The sequence below is a fragment of the Pseudopodoces humilis genome, chromosome 8 (genome assembly GCF_049639895.1).
Source record: "Pseudopodoces humilis isolate 2021_Gansu_Grassland_sample_001 chromosome 8, ASM4963989v1, whole genome shotgun sequence".
NCBI lineage: Eukaryota > Metazoa > Chordata > Aves > Passeriformes > Paridae > Pseudopodoces > Pseudopodoces humilis.
The window spans coordinates 4,123,311-4,142,912 of NC_142207.1; the positions used below are offsets into that span (position 1 = coordinate 4,123,311).

Below are 19,602 nucleotides of genomic sequence, written 5' to 3' on the forward strand. Positions count from 1 at the left end.
TTCACATGAGCACAACTGGCTACAGCAGGCTCCCTTCTGTTTTAATTGTTCCACTTTAATGAGTTACTCAGACGAGAGAGACATATGCTCACACACAGTAATGATTCTATAAAATGTTTTAATTACTTAACCGGTTCTGGCAGGACAAAGGGGAAAACAAGGCACTGCAAAGCACCTCTTGGCCTTCCTCCAACCAAAAAAAGTCCCCTGAAGTTTACACTTTTAAAACATTGGGTTATTGGCTACTCTAGGTTAAACATGAGGGAACAACTCTTCATGCCTTTTTTCCCCTCATTCAATAAATCTTGGTTTTAGCTGAAATCATAACTGAAAGACAAAGTCTCAAAGGCTGTTTTTAAATCCATCCTAAGAATGCCAGTGGCTTGGATTTGTAATCTTGCTACATTAGCATAAGGAACAGAGGCAGAGGGATGTGGAGAGGAGGAACACAGGACCAGAGAAGGTATGTGGGAGGCAGATGTAGGACGAGAGCTGTAACCCACCAGTTAAAGTGGAGGTGGGGGAACGGAACTAAGCACTAAGAGGAAACACAACAAGAGGCTTTTCCACGCTTTTCTCTCCCAGCTGTTTGCCTGATGAGTTGCCACCACTACTTGGAGATAAAGCTACAGCTTCCCTGCCTTTGACCAGCAGTGGGTAATCCTCCTTTTCATTCTTAACTACAAGCAGTGAAAGCCATTTAAATAGACTCACAGCTCTTTGAGATGGGTCCCAAGACACAACAAGCAGAAAATGCAATAAACCAATTTATAAGAAAGCCAGAATCTATACCACTGCTGACTTGATGGATGTACCTAATTTGCATGCCATTTCTTAGATTCTTGCTACTTATTTATCTAAGCCAGAGCCACTACACCCCACACTGCCTGGGATGCCATTGAACAGCCTTCAGCTGGGAACAGCTACCACCTTAGACTGGGCTTTGCTAAGCTGTCCTTGGTGACTGGAATAAAAGTATTCATTTCTGCACCTTCAGCCACCTCTTCCTCTGAATTCCATTCATCACCATCTCTAATCATACACTGTTCTCCTCAAAATTAGCTTGATCCTACCCTGGCTGTCTCAGCTGCTTTAGGTTCAGGATTTTATTCTGTTTCTTTGTTTTTCTTAATCTGAGGGATTTGGTTTAGCTGGTTCTTTGGTTTTGTTTTGGGTTTAATTTGTTTTTAAACTTTCTGATTTATTCTGGATAAGGCTTTTGAGGCCAAGCTGTGTTTTTGGCAAACAGCCTTTCTAGTTCTGCTCCCTCTTTTGCAGTGACTTGAAATCAATGCTCAGCCGTATTTCCCCCTAGATACAGTTCCTGAAGGCACTTTTGATCTGAGGGAACACACTGCCTACCTTTTTCTTCCAGGTTTTTACAATAACTGAGGAAAAACTCATCCTTCACTGCAGCAAAGACAAACACAAGAATAGAAGTGAGGCAGTGAAAAGATACAGTGGAGGAGCTGAAATACTTTTGCAGTCCCAGTGCATCACTCTAAGAATGTTGTCTGCTTTTTGAAGGAGCTCAGCTGCTTGTCTGACAAAGTGGGATAACAGCACAGAAATGGACGGGGCTGCAATTTTTTCAAACAACTGGAGAAACTGCATTGCTGTGCTGACTGAATAACCAGGAGGAACGAGCTCTTCCCAAAGTTCCACTCATTCCCACTCATTCTCAGCCTTCACACCTGTAAGAATACGGGTGGAAAAAGAGGAATCAATAAAGCAAATTGATGGGCTCCCAGCATTCATACATTTACAAGTGGAAGAGCAGCTACAGATTTCTCACATTTGCATTGAGAAGCTTCCATCTCGACCGCTCCTGCTGAAACAAGGCTGCCCACTTAGCAGAATTCATTTTTCCTCTTCTGCCTCTCCATATTTCCTCTGCTCTCTCACCATGAAATCACATCTGTTCCACTCATATCCTGCACCCTATAAAAGAGTTCATCTCTCGCCCAGCTCACTCACTCATCTGGATGTTATTTTCCTTTCCTACCTTCAGTTCCCTGTTTTTTATTCATCATTTTCCTTACTCATCCCTGCTCCAGCTGCTCAGACAGGTGCTGGAGATCTCAAAGCACAGACTCTTAATGGAAACAGAACATAATATTAAAAAAACTAAATAAAGAGCAAAAAAAGCTTTTTCTTTCCCCCATGTATATTAAAAAGTTCCCCATTTATTGTGATGACAGTGTCCCTTTCCTGCAATGTGTCCTTCTTTTATCCTGTCTCTTTTACATCAGCTTGATTCAGCAAAGCTTGTTGCAATTCACACTCAGCTCCTTGCTGAGGTGATACTGAGAAGACAGGAATGTTTCTTTCCAAATAAAATGAACTTGTCAAGCAGAGACCTGGTTTAAGAGGAGCCAAAAACCTGCCAGCATGGGCAGCAGCATCACCTGCATTTGGTGCTGTTTCAAGGGGAGCTGCTTGTTGCAAGGCCTGCAGGGTGAATCACACCCTGCAATTAAAATCACTAATTAGAAAAACACAGGGCCTGGAACCCCACCACATTCACAAGCAAGCAGCAGCAGCCAAGTAGGTTTGTGTGCTTACTTAACACCACAGCTGAAAGGGTTATTTACCTGTCCTACTGCTCCTGCCTCTAAAAGGGATAAAAGGAGCCCTGGGGAGACACTGAACATGTTTTACTCCTGGGCTGAGGTACTTTTAACGCAATATTCTGCTGTTCAAGCAGTTGCAAGGAAGATCCCAAAATCAAGCGCTCCTCTGAAGCACAGGTCAGCACCAGGCACTCCCTGCAGGGTACTCACGTTCGAGCCCACTTGTCCAGCTCTTCATCCAAGTAGGTTTTAACTTTTCTTGGCTGGAGCCCAAGAGAATTCCCAGCGAAGTACAGGCAGCTCTCCTCTCCATTCACCAGGGTCAGGTCAGCTGTGGAGGATAACCAGAGAAACAAAATGCATGTGGGGCTGAGCACAGGAGGGTCAGCATGTGTGCATGCCCACCCAAACACCCGTGCCACCCCAGAGCTCTGAACATCCCCCACCCCCTGGGACATCTGGTCCCCATGTGTGAACAGAGGTGTCACACCCTGACCTCTGTCCCACAACTTCAGGTAACCCTGGAAAGGATCTAAGGAGGACAGCAGGCAATTTGCAAGCAATTATTCACCTTTTCCTCCTACAGCTTTTGGAGCTGATGTGAGTTCAGGCATCACTAAATCCCCAGCTCTCATGGGATGTGTGAGAAGCAGCTGATTTTATCAGGTCTGTAACAGCAGTGAGTAAACAGGGAGCATTTTCCCAATCAGGCTTTTCTTCCACCACCAATACATGCCTACTCTGAGTCATGAAGATATTGGAGTCTAATAAAAGTTAGGACTAGGTAAATCTGTGTCCTCCATGTAAGTTCTCCCTGAATGATTTAATCTCTATTTAGAAAAATGTAACTGTTGAGGAGAATATTTTAAAGCAGTCTCAAAAGTTCTTGTCAGCAAATACTGTGGGATGCACTTCATGTCATCATCATCATCTGAGGAGGAAATCTATGTTGACAAATCCTTTCAATGATTAGGAGAAAAGCAAGGCGGTAGAAGTTTATAAATAATAGCTCTAGTGAGGTTCTGAACAATTTAATTACCCTGTGTCATCATCCATCAATCCAAACACAGCTTTCTTCTGTTATTTCTCATGTTAGAGATTCTTGCAGGGACAAGTGATGGTGACCTTCTAGAAGTGGTAATTTGCATTTGTCTATACCTATACTTACCATACCCCTACAAGCTAATATCACATATAATCCTGGTAAATATAATTGATATCCCTCAGAATAAAGATCTGAATGTGCATGTTAAGGTACACAATAAAAATGAACCATGAGATTACAATTCAGTCTGGGAAAGTTCTGGGAAAAGTTTCTTAGTACCTTTTGCACTAGCAGTTACCAATTTCATTGAACTTCCCCAGAAACACATTTTTCAGGAGTATAGACAACTTGGGTAATTTCTTAATTAAAGTTCTAGAGGCTTTTAAAAAGCATAAATCAGAGAGTAATCTCAGCCTAATCTGTTCTGCAGATACTATGTCTGTTTTTCATCTCCATTGTAATATGAATGGAAACAGAGAGGCATAAATATCATCCATGCCCCCAAACTGATTCTATTAACATTATTGTGTTTCTTTTCCTACCAAGAAACACAATAACACTGTCCCACTGGGATTAGAGAAGGGTCCTTGCTCAAGGATTTGCAGCTCCATCTCACTAATTCTCACCAAGCAGTAAAACAGGTGAGGAATTATGAGCAAGCCAGCTTTTCTTACACTGCAGTCCCTTCTAAAGAAAAACACCTCATGTTCACTGTTGGAGGGATGGGGAATTGCCTTTTTGATAAAGTGTGTTTTAATATGTTTATACCTGTTCCTTCAGATATTCTTTTCTTGATGTGTTATCAACCAGATATCTGGATGAACTTTTTTTCCTTTTGACATAAAGCTCTTTATTTCCCCCTCTCTGACATCACAAAAAGACTCATTTTGGACCATTGCTGCTTGGTTTTTTTCACCATCTTTGTAATTTCTCCTGATCAGCACCCCTGTGTGTTCCAACAACTCCACATTCAATGTGATATTCTTAAGAATAATACATTTTTTTTCCTATGCCTACCACTTGTGTTTCCCCAAATTTCATTTATTTATCATGGTATTGGCCCTTTTAATTTATAGAGGAGCTGCGGTTGATTTGAAAAATATATTGAAATATTCTAGCAGGAAATAAACACAAATGAGGAAATAAAGGTAAAGAAAAAAATAAATAATTATTGAAATGTGTTCTTAGAGTAGCCTGGATCAAAAAACACATTTATATTAAGATTAATTTAATATATTATATATTCACACACCTACTCAGATTTCTGAAAACTGGTCAAATCCAATCACATATAATATTTTGCATACTAATTATGCCCATTTATCTACATTAAAGATGCACTTCTATACCTTTTAAACCTAAAAGTAAAAGCAAGTTTATTATCAGAAATATTCAGTCTGAACAAAAGGGGAAAATGTAATGGGTTTATTAATCAGAAAGGAAGGACTAAATCTGCTTATACTTATCTGAGCTCTGTCCTTAGTTAAAGGATAAAAGATCTCCTCTCTCACACCTGCCTGTGCCCCCCTCACCAGCCCAAAAAAGCCAGGTTTTTATGATTAACCACTACCTTCAGCCATTTCTTCTGGGAAACACAGCTCAGTGCTTTCACTCCCGGGCATCTTTTTATTCCCAAGAAACCCAAATGATGCCCTACTCCTTTACAAGGTGACAAAGCACAAGCCATAGCTTTAATCAGATGGGTGATTTGGTGCCCAGCTGCAATCCAGGCATTCCTGCCTCCAACCTGCTCTGCACGAAGAGAGCCTTAAAGAGACTTCGTTGTCAGCTCGGAGAAGAGCAGCGGGATCCAAACATTTCCCTAAATCTTCCCCTGTCATCTTTTCCTCATTTGCTCACCTGAGCCTCGTCCCTCATGCTTGCACACAAAACCTCAGATATTTGCAGAGATTTAGGCTGCTACTGGTTTCCTCTTGATTGATACAGCAAATAAACAGCCCTGACAGTTTATAACTTGATAACTAAATTAAACTATTATAATGACTTCCTAAATATTTTCCTGTACGTCATCTTACTGTTGTCTCCTATGGATGGTCTCATCTGCTTCTTGTAAGGTTTCATTTTAAAGCCTCATTGTAATGTTTTATGTAAATATATAAAGACTATTTGATGGCTAATATCTGTAATGACATTTATCTTCAGGAACGCGTTATCTGGCATCCGCTCCTGGGCACAGATAAATGTCATGGCAGATCTGTCTCTATGGTATAGTCACACAATGTAAATATATATATATATTTACACCCCTGCTGTTCTTCAGCAGGGAAGCTGTTTCTGATGACAGCTGAAGCACAGAAAAGAAGGACAGGGAAAAAAAAGGGGGAGGAAAAACCTCCTCAGTTTAGGAACAGCAGAATGATGGGTTCTCTGTGCTTTTCAACTGCTACTACTTTGTACATTGTTTATCTTTACTAAAATATATCTACAGTCTTGGGACCGAATATTATTGTAACTACAGGGGGAAAACCTCATTAGTCTTTGGGCCTAAATATTGTGGGAATTTAAAATCAAACAACAATGGATGTTGGAAGAAACCAAAACAGTCACACGGGTATCAAAACCTCTTCTACTTCTCCAAAGACTCCTTAGTCTGAAGCTGCTACAACACTGCACTGGGAAGTGACCTTTGATATCCTGGAGAGACATTTGACATTCTGCAGTCAAACATCCAGCTACTCTTACTTGTGCTGGATTCCAGCAGCACCACTACCATGAGAATTGTGTTCCAGCGTCTTTCCAGCTCTGGTGGCACACCTGGCAGCACCGTGGTGGCAGCTGGAGGAGCTTTGAGTACAGAATAGTCAAATATCCAAACAAACAGAGGGGGTGTAGAAAACTCTCTTAAGCAGCCAGGGTAAAAAAAATGAAAAAGGAAAATTACAGAGGCATGGAGGAAGAACAAAGTTTAAATATTTGCAAAGTGTCCACTTGTGTCCATCCTGCTCTGAATAACAGAAACAACAGAACTCAAGGATTTAAATGTAGGGAAAGATAAACCAATATCATCAGAACATATAGAACTGAGATTTATGATCCCTGTGTTCCAAGGGCAGGAGCAGTACATTCCCAACACTCATCATTGCTCAGCAGGAAGATACTGAAGACAGAGAGAGTTTCAAAAGATATCCAGGAATTCATATTATTGACACCATTTTCTATCATAGTCCCTTACTGGACACACTTTGGTGAATGCACCTGTAATTTCTCATTTACCATCAGTACTGTTCCTTTCAGGAAAAAAAGAAATCTGCGGAAAATTCTGTCTGCATTTATTAGAAAATAAGAAAAAAATAAATTAAAAAAAATAAAAATAATTAAAAAAAAAAAGCAAGGAAGTCCTATCATATTTTTTCCTTTCATTTTAAATAGGTACCCTTTTCCAAGGCACAAAAGGAGAGTGACTATGCAGTATGTGTTCACCATCTAAGGAAATAATACGTCATTTCTCCAGTGTTCAGCATGCAGTGACCAGGGCATGAAAGAGCACAGCTTTTGCTCTCCACGTAACTGAGACAGAAATAAACCCAGACAGGACTTGGGAAGCAGGAGAAGAGATCAGGACCTTGCTGCCTCCATGGGTGGCTGCTCCCACCAGGTTTCCCTGCATGGATTTGGCTAAACACGGTGCCTATTGCAGGTACAAAAAAAAAAGTTGGAGTTGGGTTTTAGTTTTGGTGGTCTGGGAGTGTGAACCCAAAGCAAATGTTTCACTCTCAGCCTGCCACCCCACTTTCCACCCCTCTTGCCCCCCCACCAAGCCCTCCCCATGCCCAGACATGCCACAGGCTCCTCAAAACAACCTGTGGAACAGGAAAGAAGGAGAAAAATGTCCAGAACAATTTTACATAACTTCACTGGAGCCAGGTGCTCTCTGTTTTTAGGCAATTCATGAGGAAAGTGGAAAACACCTTCAAATAAAAGGCTTCATTATGAATTATTTGCTCAGATCAATTATTTGTTCTGAGGCACAGTCTTCCATTTGGCCTTGGTGAGAAAATAGCTCCACCACCAGCAAGAAGACATAAATGTTCACATAATACATATATCCTGTCTCTTTCATTAACTAAAATAATTGTAACCAAAGAGATAATACCAAACTGGATCACACCAAGGAAGCAACTGCTCTGAACTACCCAAGCCACGCTGCTGTTTTGAGCCATTACAGGGAAAAGCTCCTGCCTGTAATTTTCAATCAGTCACTACATTGTTCAAAGCTGCTGACTGACAGCATAAGCACCACATAAGTACTGTATCCTCACATTTGATTCAGGATGGCAAGGAGAACATAGAGCTTTTGGCGCTAGAATAAGCTGATGGATTGATTTAGCAACATCAGGGACATTCTGTGCTCAGATATGACTACAATTGCTCAATTATCTCATAAATGACCATGATTTCCAAAGACTTGTGATAAACACATGCAGAAGATGTGAAGCCCAGCCCTTTTCCCCTCCCTCTCCCTCACAGCAATTATAACTCTCACTTGGAGGCAGATCCTTGACTTTGGGGATACAGAAACATTCCCGAAGATGCTTTAACTCATCTTTTTCATCTAAGTGGAAAGCAAGTTTTTTGTCCGTGGGACTGCATCCGAGCTGCAAGGCAGTTTGTTCCAAAATGCTTGTTGGGAGCACAGGAGAAGATGGATCCATTTTCAGGTCATTCAATTTCACCTGAAAATCAGAAATGCCAGTTTAGCTTCTGCAGTTTGCATAGTCTCGAGTGGCAGATAAGCAGCCACTAAAGCTGCATCATTCAAGACCCAAACTTACTTGACTTAAAGCTTTTAAAAAGTGAAGTGTCTGAATAGAATGATCAAATATTTCCAAGGCAACATATTGCTGTAACCCCCAAAAGGCTTTTTTCTTTCCCTTCCATAGATACAAAGCTCTTCTTTTTTTAAGCTTTTTCAGCCTCTTCTAAGTTCTCCCACCAGACTGACAGAAGCTCCAAATGCTGGAGTGTCACTCACAGTCTGGAGACGTCAAAGCCAGAGGCAGCATCATTGTTTCTGCAGTCTGAGCTCCTAAGAATAGCAGGTGCACAGATACACTGAAGTTGTTTCCAGGCTGTGCAATTTTTTGCCTTAGAAATTGGAGGGGGTGTTTGTATACGGCCGTGCTCATGTGCAAGGGCAGCGCAGGCAGGATGCAGGTGGCAGGCAAACAAATCTTTTAACACCAGGGACTTGAATTAATATTTCCTTTCAGCTACACCAAATATCCTGCTGGTTTAGATCTGTTTCCTCTGGGAAAGGAGAAAAGCCCAAGTGAAATCAGAAATATGACAGACCATTAATTCTAAGAGAACGCCCAAAACTAACTGCAACATTTACAAGCTCGTTGATCTCGATATGAAAACAGTCCTGTAAGTGTGATGCTCAGAGACACCACTGTGATCCAGACACACTTGTTCCAGACACTTGTGCAGTTGGCAGAGAAGGTTTGCAGCACATACTCTGCACCTTAGGGCAAGGCTTGCCTGCTGGGTGTTGTGGCACACAGGAGGCTCGGTGAGATGCTCTGTGGCTGCCCCAGTTTAGGGAAATGTGGAGTTACACCACACGGCATTCTCTGCCTTTTTAACATCCCCAAGAGTCTTGATGCAAAGGAACACTCGAGGGGATAGGCTGAAATAGGATGGATTAGCACATAACAAGGAACACAGAGCCACTAGAGAATATCGTTTTTTCTCTCTGTTTGAGAAAGAAAACTCTTTAAGCACATATCTTCCACAAGCTCTCATTTCTTAAGGCCAAAACATCCTACATATAGCTATCAGAAACAAGCTGTGGATAGAACAACAGATGACTATTGAGAAGAGCTTTGTCAACACATATGGGAAGGACAACAGTTTGTATTTAAATATAAACCCCCAAACAGCAGAGCCTCCTCAGTGCCAATTAACCCAAACCTCTTTATACTCTGGCCAAATGGCCAGCACCATGCTACTTACCTGCTTTAATCTGCTGTCATTTGATTTATGATGAGAACATAATCTTTTTTGCCCCCCCAGACCTGATATCTTACACAGTTAAAATATTTCCTTTTCCACCAGCATGCAGAGTTTAAAAAAAAAAAAAAAAATACCAGCAGTGTTCTTTAAAACAACAGTTTTCATTTAGCTAATGTTCACCCTCCCCTGGGAGTTATTGGAGACATCCTATTTTTATGCTGTCTCCACACAGGTTGTTCACACCTCCTCATTGTCGCCAAATTTATCATTCCCACTCATTCACCCCAATCATCCTTTAGATTGCAAAAAGAAAATAAAATAGCAAAAATGTTTGGGGAAAAAAAAATAAAATATATCGGCATCTTGGTTTTCAGAGTGCTCTTCAAGGTTCCTAGGAGGCAGAGGGCTCCACCCAGACTGGGAGCTGCTCAAGTGACAAAATTGATTGGGGTCAGCATTCCCAGACTGCCAAAGAGCTGCCAGCCCACCGAAAGCCCTGAGGAAGGTGTGGCCAGGCTCCCTGTGCCCCAGGGAACTGCTCCTCTGTTCCTCCACAGCTGAGCAGAAAATCCAAGGCTGCTGCTGGGGTTCCCTGCTGGGGTGTCAGTCACAGATGTGCTTTTCTGTAGGTCAGATAAAACCTTCTGCACCTGGTTTGGAGACAGCAGGGAGGATGGCTTAGGGATCTTTATTACCTCCAGGTGTTGTGAACCACCAAGAACAGCAAGTTACGGTCACAGACACCATGGCCATCACTAATACAGTCACCTCATTATAATCTACAGATACTGTAAAGTAACTTAAATTTCACTTCTCCAAATTACAGCATTAACCAGTAAATGAGAGCTTATTTCCAAGCAATATTTGGATCAGCACTTGGAAAGCAGAATTAGGTTTTGTTTCCAAAGCTTGTTTATTTGATGTACAGCCCCAGCATAGATGTCCTGATCCCATTACCAAAGCACATCCAGCACATACATAATAAAGATAGAACCTTCTATTTTTAATAATGAGTACTTAATGAAAATTATGTAAAAAAACCCTTAGATGAGGGGTTAAAAACCATGTCTTCCTGACTTTCTCCTTCTAGGTAAAAGAATTGCCAGTGCAGAATTTTCTGTAAAATCTCCTTCCCGCTCAGGTTAATGCCTGGATTTATTTTATTTTATTTTATTCCCTGGTGACATATCTCCTGGAGGTAAGGAACCTCTTCAGCTCTCTAAACTGATGAATCTTGAGTTAAGAATATTCGTTCAGTGATGCTCAGCCCCCGTGGTCCCTAGGAAGGGGATCATGGAACTTTACTGTTTCCATCACCTCTATCTTCTTCTGAAAACAGCCTGAAGGGGGTTCAGGAGCCTCCAGCATTCATCTCCTGGAACCACTGAGGTAATTGCCCTGAAATTTGTGGTCAGGAGGTGGATGATAAGGGTGCTCAAAGGACTAGCTGGTAGTTTAACCACATCCTTCTCATCCAGCCTGTGGATTCCCTGCTCTGCACCACACAAACACAGCACAGCTTCCTATTATTTATCTCACCAGGCACCATTTTTTAGAAAGGACACCCAGTTATTACTGTGGATTAATGGCCATCATATCCCAGGTCATCCACTGACCCAGCTGGCAAGCACAGATGGGTTTTGTTTCCATTTGAGGCCTGACCCAAAGCTGACTGAAGTCAATAGGTGTCTCTATTACAGACAGCAATTCCTGGATCAGGCTCCTGGGTCCCCTGTCATTGCTGCATCTGATCAATGACTTACATTTATTGTGATTCTTATTGATACTAGATTTTGACAGCAAAGAAAACATTAAATACAAAGATCTAGAAGTTAAAAAAGATTAAGTGCTATGGGGTATCTGATTTAATACAAACATTATGAAATAAGATAAAACTACTAAAAATCAATCAAAATCCTGTTGTGGAATGAAATCCCAGTGATCCAATTCTGAGATCAGCATAAGAAAGTACTTTTGTCCTTTGAGGGGGAATTAGGCTTCATAGAGAGGAATCCCAGAATTGCTTGGGGTTGGCTTTTCCCACCCTTCTTAATTCCGACTGACATTATTGTATTTTTTTTTTTTAATTTATTTTCAGAACAGAGTCCTGTGCAAGTATTTTACAATAATTCATGACTCTTTTGTTGTTTTCTACATATAGAGCAAACACATTTGTATAAGTGCACTTTATCTCCTTATAACTGAAAATTATATTCAGTAACCCTTCAAACTAACATTCAGACCCATCAGTGGAAAATGCATTTCCTATTTTGATAAACATAGCTCTTTACCAGATTTTATTTTTTTTTTCTTCATACAATTTAGAAAAAAAAAATATTTTAAGAGAAACAATCTGTCCTCACCACCTACTCTAAAAAAAATGCATTCAGGTGTATTCATATAATCCCAGAATGGTTTGGGTTGGAAGGGATTTTAAAGACCACTTTGTTCCAATCCCTGCCATGGGCAGAGACACTTTCCACTAGGCCAGGTTTTCTTCTTTCTTTCCTTGAAACTTTATTACAGTTTTTGACTTAACAGATGACATGAAGTCAGTATATTTTTACTTTTTTCTTCTTTCTCTGCTCTTTTGTCCTTCCACAGAACTTGCTTGTACTACACCCTGATTCAGTGTAAAAACTCAACTATCACTGTAGGCAATCCTTCATATTAAAAAAGATGACACGCAACTTAAATTAAGAAAAACAGTCATTTTTCCATAATTTATCAGCCCCTATCAAACATTGGCTTCTACTACTTATTTCCCATTTTAAAACTATGAAAGACAATGGATGAGAATTTGTCAGGCACAAGTGATGCGAATGTCTGGGTGATTATTTCAGTTTTGTCCTTTATGCATAATTTACTGACAAAATAAAAAAAAAAAAAAAGGTGAATATTAGCAAGTCCTCATATCAAACCTCCTCAAGAAGGTCCATTAGGCTTAATTATAAGAATGATAATTTGTCCTGGTTTAGATCCTCTTATATCTTTATGGATCTCCCCTCTGTCTTGATATCTTTGTAAAAATAATAAAAAAAAATTTAAAAAAAATTTAAAAAAAATAAAGTTCCCTTAACCCTCCCCTTAAACATTTTCTTTACATATTCCAAGGTGTTACTCACAGTCCTCCTACCCAGCACAGTGCTGACAGGCACCCAGTGAATCCCTACTTTACGCTGTATCAATACTCTCAGGGGGAAAGGCTTTGTGGGATCGGCCTGTCCTGCACTTTCTGCCCTCCAATAGCTGATGCCCAGGTTGATAAACACAGCTCAGCCCACAGACCTTGAGATGTGGAGGCTGCTGTCCAAATGCACCCTTTGGGAAGTGAAACTGGGGGTGTGCCCACGTGGGAGTGGGGAAGTTCTCAGCGCAGGTCCAGGCTGTCAAAATACACCCACTGAAAGCACCAATAGCACCGTAATTGAGGTTGGTTTAGAAAACAAACAAAAGAGGAACTCCAGAACTGCTCAGCGTCTAAGGGCTGATTCTCTTCCCATCTTTACACCAAATAAATTGCTTTGCTCGAGTAGGATTTTGCAGAAGGAAGTTTTTAAAACAGCACAGCCCAAAGCAGCATGCAGCCTAGATTACTTCAGGTTAAATACACTTCAGTGAATTTGTTTAAATTACAGAACCAGAGAGAAAGAAAAATCTAAATATTCATAACATCCCCAACAACAGACACGCAGCAGCAACCACCACTGTATAATTAAATAAGTTATACAGCACAGTGTCACAGCTGCAGCAAGGGAATGTGACAGAGAGGAATTATAATAAACTCAGTTACTTAGAGTAATTTAGGCACTTATTGACCTTCATGTCAAGAAGCGCTATGGTGCTAAAAGTAATTTTACATAGAAAACTCATCTTTTCTCCTCTATGGTGAAACCACATTACCCTGTGGTCGGCAGCCATTCCTGGGAGGGGGTGATGAAACTCCTGAGCAAACACTCGTTGTTGCATGAAGAAACAGCCACAGTCACGTGCCTGCTTCCCCAGACTCTGACCCCACCAGCCACATAATCTCCGAGTTAACCAAAAACCAGGTGTATACATAATTATTTCTCCTATTATTATCTTTTCCTTTGCCACCATGGCAAAATTGAAAGCTCTGATTAAATTAAGAAAGCACTCCTCTTCCAGATGGGCATGGGAAAATAGACACGGTTGTAATGAAAGTGGTTTTAGACCAAACTCTTTCAGTTTCATGAAGGAGACAATCGATAGCAGGGCAGCAAGAAGCCAGTAGTGTTTGCACATGGCAGAGGGAGTGGTGGGAATTTACAGACAATGCAGACTTGCCAGGGTAGAAAACATAAGAAGAATTAAAGGTGAAATTAGGAATGAACAGAGTTGATCTCTCCCTTTGCTCTCTATAAACGTCATCTCAAACCAGCCACGTGTTTGCTCAATCCCCTCCATTCAAGCTTGAGTGACACCCATTCCTACACACAGCTAGAACACAGCAATATAGAACAAGATAAAATGTTTCCATCCAGCCTCTGTGAAGCTTCAGAGGAAGATCCAAAATAAAAATAATAATAAAAAAAAGAAAAACCACAGAAATATATAACGGAAGAGTGAGGAGAGATATAGGGGCAGGAGGGTCAGAGTTGTGGACTAACAATGTAATTCAGAGATATATCTCCATCCTGGAGTTCTCTGTGCCCAGACCCCTGCAGTAATGCTTGTTTATTGTCTGGATTTCCATTTTCAGTAAGCACCAATAGATGTGACACTCTTGAACTGTAACATTTCATCTTCTTTGCTAGAAAAAAGCCCAACAAAACAACCACACAGAGCACTTAATATTGACCCAAAATAGAGCTGACCTCTATCCATCAGTTCCTGCAGCATCATTGCCCTCTTTTGCACTGTCAAATGACTTTTTCTGGGGCTTCCCACTAACTCAGTTTGTTTATTCCACCAGCAAGACAACGGGACTGCTGCTCAAGAAACTTTATCCTACCAGGAATCTGGTCTGAAAAGGAAGCAGGAGATTGGGGCACTTCAGCTGTTGAAGCAAAAGGGATCCAAAGCCAAACTCAGCCCAAAAGGGTATTCATTTCTTGTTTGGTTGGCCATTTAGGTCAAACCAAGCTTAGATACACTGCAACTTTTCAATTTGCCTTTGGAAATAAAACTACACAAACAGTGGAGTGAAAATTTCCCCACTGCATTTCCCTTTGAATGAGCATCGTGCATTTTAACCTTGATCGTCGATGGTGGCAGGAAAGCAGCTGTGCTGGCAAAGGCCATATGTTTGCAGACTTTTATGAGAATTGGAATATTGACCCCTTCTTCCCAGCTAGTCTTCTCAACCCTTCTGCTGGAATGAAAGGAAAACAGAGACAAAATCCTTTGTCCCTAAATTCAAGGCTCAGACATCAGCAAACATATAGCCTGGATACATTATTTTTAGCCGGAGAACAGGTAAAACGGTCTGGGTTTGTTTTTTGGGGGGGTTTTTGTTTGTATATTTTTTATTATTTTTTTTTCTTTCTGTGTTGCTGTGAAGCAGCCAGAGGACAGGAAGAGGAGAAGGAGCTGCTGTAATGTACAAGGGAGTGAGGCCACAGGAGATGGCCAAAGTCCCAGAGGGCACAAGTCTGTGTGGCAGAGAATGCAACCGTGGGCAGCTCAGCCCTCAGCCCCTCAAAGGAGCTGCTAGGAGCGTGATGGGAAGGCAGAGAGCTCTGACAGACAGTTTAGAGTGGGCAAAAGAGGAATAAAAAGAGCTCTGTGTGTCTGTAACTAAGGGCTGTGTGGGGCACGTGGGGCAGAGAAAGGACTGAGGGGTGGGCAGGAGAACACATTTGTCATGGCAGCACCTTCCTTGCCTTGGAAGCACACGGAGCCACATCCTCAGGTGTGCTGATACTGCTCCATGTCAGCCTCCCCCAGCTCTCTGCTGTGCCCATCTGCCATCCATCACTGCCCAGAGACCGCTCCAGCCCCAGCCACGGGAGCCTCGTCCCTCGGCTGGAAGGAACCGTGTGAGCTTTTCCACAGGAGCGCCGGTAAAAGTTGTAACAAATTAATTTGACAAAACATATGCCTTCTTCTGAAGGCGTGCGACAACAACAAATAACCAAGGGCACCCTGAAGCAAACTCAGCCCATGCCAGATGGGATGCCAGGACGCTGGGTCCATCAGGTCATGAAAGCTTGCCTTGGCACTGCTAGCCCTGAGCCTTCTTGCTGTCAGGAGGATAAAATGATCCAGCAAACAAAGAAGGATTCTCTTTAACAGGAATAGGCAGGTCTTACCCCCAGTCAGGGCTGGAAGACCCCCAGGCAGGAAAACTCTGGTTCATACAGTCAGGAAAGGAGCAGCAAAGCAGCGAGGTGTCCAAGCAGCACACACTGCACCTGCAGCACGGAGCCCTGCTCAGGCACAGATCCTCAGAAAAAACAGGATTTCTGTATTTACAAGGCAAGCCCCACAGCTATTTTTTAAAGCATGCCATCTGCACCTTGTGATGGCACGATGCATTTCACCTCAGGCTTCGCAGCAATCGCTCGGTAAACAACGGCATAAAACCTTTGGTCTCCTCCCTGCTGAGCTTGCTATAACAACTTTCTTATCACTTTTGTTTTCCCTCCACTCCGTCAACACCCCCTGCTCTGCCCAAAAACTCCTCTGTTACCTCAGGTCACATTTAAAGCCTGTGTGCTGAGGATGCCCTACACCTGCCCTCACTTAGCTGGTTCTCCTCCCTCCCCCCTGATCCCAGCTTTTTCCTTCTGAAGTTATTTGAAGGGAACATGTGTATTTGGCCTTTTTGCAGGAGTGGATTGCTCTGGCTGTCTGAATTTAACTTTTGGTCTTCTGATTAAGACTGAAAAACCCTCACTCAGTCCGTTAAACTTTACTTTATACAGACTTAACTCCCTATAATGATGATCCAGTGTTTATTTTTTTTATTTATGAAGCAGCCATTAGTAGTTCCTGTTAAATAATTAATTGCCCTTTGAGTACCCAAATGAGCTGCTAAAACCTTCCTCCTTGTCTGAATGGATTTTCCCTATTTTCTTCTCAGTCAGACTGCTAGGCACATCTTATCTACATAGATATGGGTTTTTCCTGTTATGTGACCTGCTCCAAATATTGTTTTTCTTCAGGCTCTGTATCAGTAATCATTTTCATTTCTTTCTGAGTCATTAACCATAATATTTGTCCTTTAAAAACTAGTCACAAAGTAGTGCCTCTATGAAAAAAAAAAATCAAAAATAATCACAGGAATATGAAATTATTTACTTTTCTGCAGTAACATTTATGGAGAACTATTGCACTGCTGCACTGATAATGGTAATACCCAGAGAGGGACAATAAGGGAATGAGAGTCAAGTGATTTCCACATAAAGGGAACAAGAGCAGTAACTCCCCATGGCTCTGATAACTCCATGGTAGCTGCAACAGCGGGAGAACACATTTTGAATAGATGAAATTTCCTTGTGTCTCTCCAAGTTAGCTGCTACTAATAAAAACTGACTGTACCTCGGGTGCCCTCACCTGCATTTCCAGGCTGGATGCAAACACACATTGTTTTTTTAAAAGCCTCTTGCTATAAAGAATGGGTTATCACTGTTGTTGATCTTAATGTTTTGCAAAGAATAAGAGATTTCCCCCCACCTCTGGTCAAATATTTGTTCTCAATGTTTGCTCTGTACAAGGACAAGCAAGGACATTTCGAGAGGTTTTTACCAAAGGCAGGGACAGGAGGGGGCACAGGCCTGTTCCTTCCTGGGGGAGCAGTGGTGTGATGGCCAAGGGTGCATTTGAGAGACTGAAAGACAAATGGGGGAGCCCCTTTACTCATGGTAGCTATTTGCTATTAGTTGTAAAACCCTACAAATCAAACTGAGCACCTTGGGGTGGATTTCCAGCAAAGCTCCGAACTGCTCTTTCTGCAAGGCGCTTTCCGAGGTGTTTCTGTATCAGATGTAGGCTCGTTCTACCCTGCCCCAGGTGAGCAGCAGTGTCCAGACCTCACAGAGCAGCAGCCACTTCTCCATCTGCTGCTGGCACATGTCCTGCCTGTGGCCACAGAGCTTCTCCAAAAGGGGAAATCAGACCCCAGCTCCGAGCAGATAACAACACTCAGGGGCTTCCCACAACACCAGAACTTTCCTTTTTCCTAAATGTTGTACAGCGCGTCTTTTATGGTGCTCTTCACACCACTGCAGGCTGACAAATAGCTGAGGACATGAACTGAGGCAGACAAACCACCCTGGTGCCTTTTCCCTCCTTCCCCTTGTTTGCAGCTCCATAAAAGTGAATGCACTTCGCACTTTTCACTCTTGTTTTTAAGCTCTTTGCAGCAGTTATCACCTGGAACAAGGCTCAGGGAGGGCAGAAGGAAGAAAAGGCGGGACAGAAAATAACAAGCTGAGCTTCTACTACATGTGGGCTGTATGAAAAGTGAAATGGAATGAAATGAATAAAATACAAACAAACAAACAAACAAATAAATAAATAAATTAAAATTTAAATAAACAAAATTTAAATTAAAATAAATAAATTAAAAATAAAAATAAAATTAAATTAAAATTTAAAAATAAAATAAAAATAAAAGTAAAAATAAAATTAAATTAAAATAAAAATCAAAATTAAAATTAAAATTAAAATAAATAAATAAAAATTAAATTAAAATGACATTAAATAAACATTAAAATTAAAAATTAAAAATAAAAATAAAAAATAGAAATAAAATAAAATAAAATAAAATAAAATAAAATAAAATAAAATAAAATAAAATAAAATAAAATAAAATCCAAAGGCCACACATAGCACAGTACAGGTTAATGAAGCATCATGTGGATCTGGACCCTCCAAAAGCTGGAATTGCAAGGCTGGGCTCTGATTTAAATAGCATGCTACTGTTCTGGATGGCCTGGAATGGGCAGAGGAACAGACAGCACATAAAGGATGGTGAAAAAGTGGCCTGTGCTACCCGAGGGAGGTCAGCACTGCTCAGTCCCACACATCCTGTGCCAAGGAGCTCATCCTGCAGCTTCCTCTCCGGGCTGGTTCAACAGCACACACAAACAGCAGCAATCTCCTGGGCAAAGCTGAGAATCCTGGAAAGCGTTCTAGTGCTGATCCACTCGAGAAAAGCAACAAGCTTTAGCACAGCACGGCTCCTGCAAGGGGCTGGAGGGGAGGACAAACCTCGTGCTTGGCTCACAAAGCCAGCAGGGAACCAGCGGTACCAAACTCTGTCCAGAAGAGCAAACGCCGGCTCTGGGGCTGCTCCGAGGAGGTTTTTGCTGTCCACACACTCTCCACTCCTTTTCCCAGCCCCAGCTGAACCTCCCAGCCCTCTCTGAGCTCAGATTTTTTATTGATTCACTAATAAACTGATTAGACAGCAAATCAGACCACATACCGGCCAAGGTCTAAACGAAGCTTTAGCCAACGCTTAACTCCATATCGATATTTATAATCCCCAAATAACCCTTTGTTTGCTCCCACCCTGGTTCCAGGCTGTGACTCAGCAGGCCCAGGGCTCCATCAGCATTCCCAGAGCGTTTTCTTTCCCTGACTGTCTCCCTTTGCTGTGATCAGACCCATCAGGATGTGGTGAATTGCTCTCAGGAAGGTTACAGGTCTCCATAGGGACTGCTCATGATCTTTGAAAAATGCATTTCCCTCTAGCAAGCTATAAATGCTTAGGAGAGTCGCTAAAGATCTCTCAAAATAGATTATTGAACACTGATGCTGCACTCTCATTTTGTGTTATCATATACTTAAAGTATATTAAAAGATTCCCTAAATGCCAGGTGCATTTGCTTAGAAGAGATTTGTGTTTTCCAAAGCCAGAAGAAAATATCTTTGTATCATTCCAGGATATGTAATGCTTTTTCTACTATCCTGCAGAATGGATTATAAGTGTCTGACAGTGTTTTTGGGGTTTTTTTTCCCTTTTTTTTCTCCCTTTCCCTAGAACCACTGACTGTTGTGAGAGGCTTTAGTTAACTTCTTTGGATTGTTTCTTGC

The 19,602-nt window shown here is 41.6% G+C and overlaps 1 protein-coding gene across 6 annotated transcripts in view; it reads right to left on the minus strand.

The window, feature by feature from the left end:
* The window catches only part of KYNU (kynureninase), a 62,708-nt gene extending 43,809 nt beyond the window's left edge, over positions 1 to 18,899 (minus strand). Inside the window, exons 1-3 of one of the 6 annotated variants that reach the window (XM_014249237.2) lie at positions 18,775 to 18,899; positions 8,123 to 8,312; positions 2,784 to 2,904 (exon numbers count right to left, since the gene is read on the minus strand). In XM_014249237.2, the coding sequence (XP_014104712.1) occupies positions 2,784 to 2,904; positions 8,123 to 8,291 (290 nt within the window). In that variant the 5' untranslated portion in view covers positions 8,292 to 8,312; positions 18,775 to 18,899. Of the gene's footprint in view, positions 1 to 2,783; positions 2,905 to 8,122; positions 8,313 to 8,411; positions 8,544 to 10,082; positions 10,184 to 12,719; positions 12,799 to 13,497; positions 13,519 to 15,869; positions 15,948 to 18,774 lie in introns of those variants that run through there. The other 5 variants (XM_088059210.1, XM_088059208.1, XM_005519598.3 and 2 more) reach the window with 5 other exon arrangements.
* Positions 18,900 to 19,602: the final 703 nt, after the last annotated feature.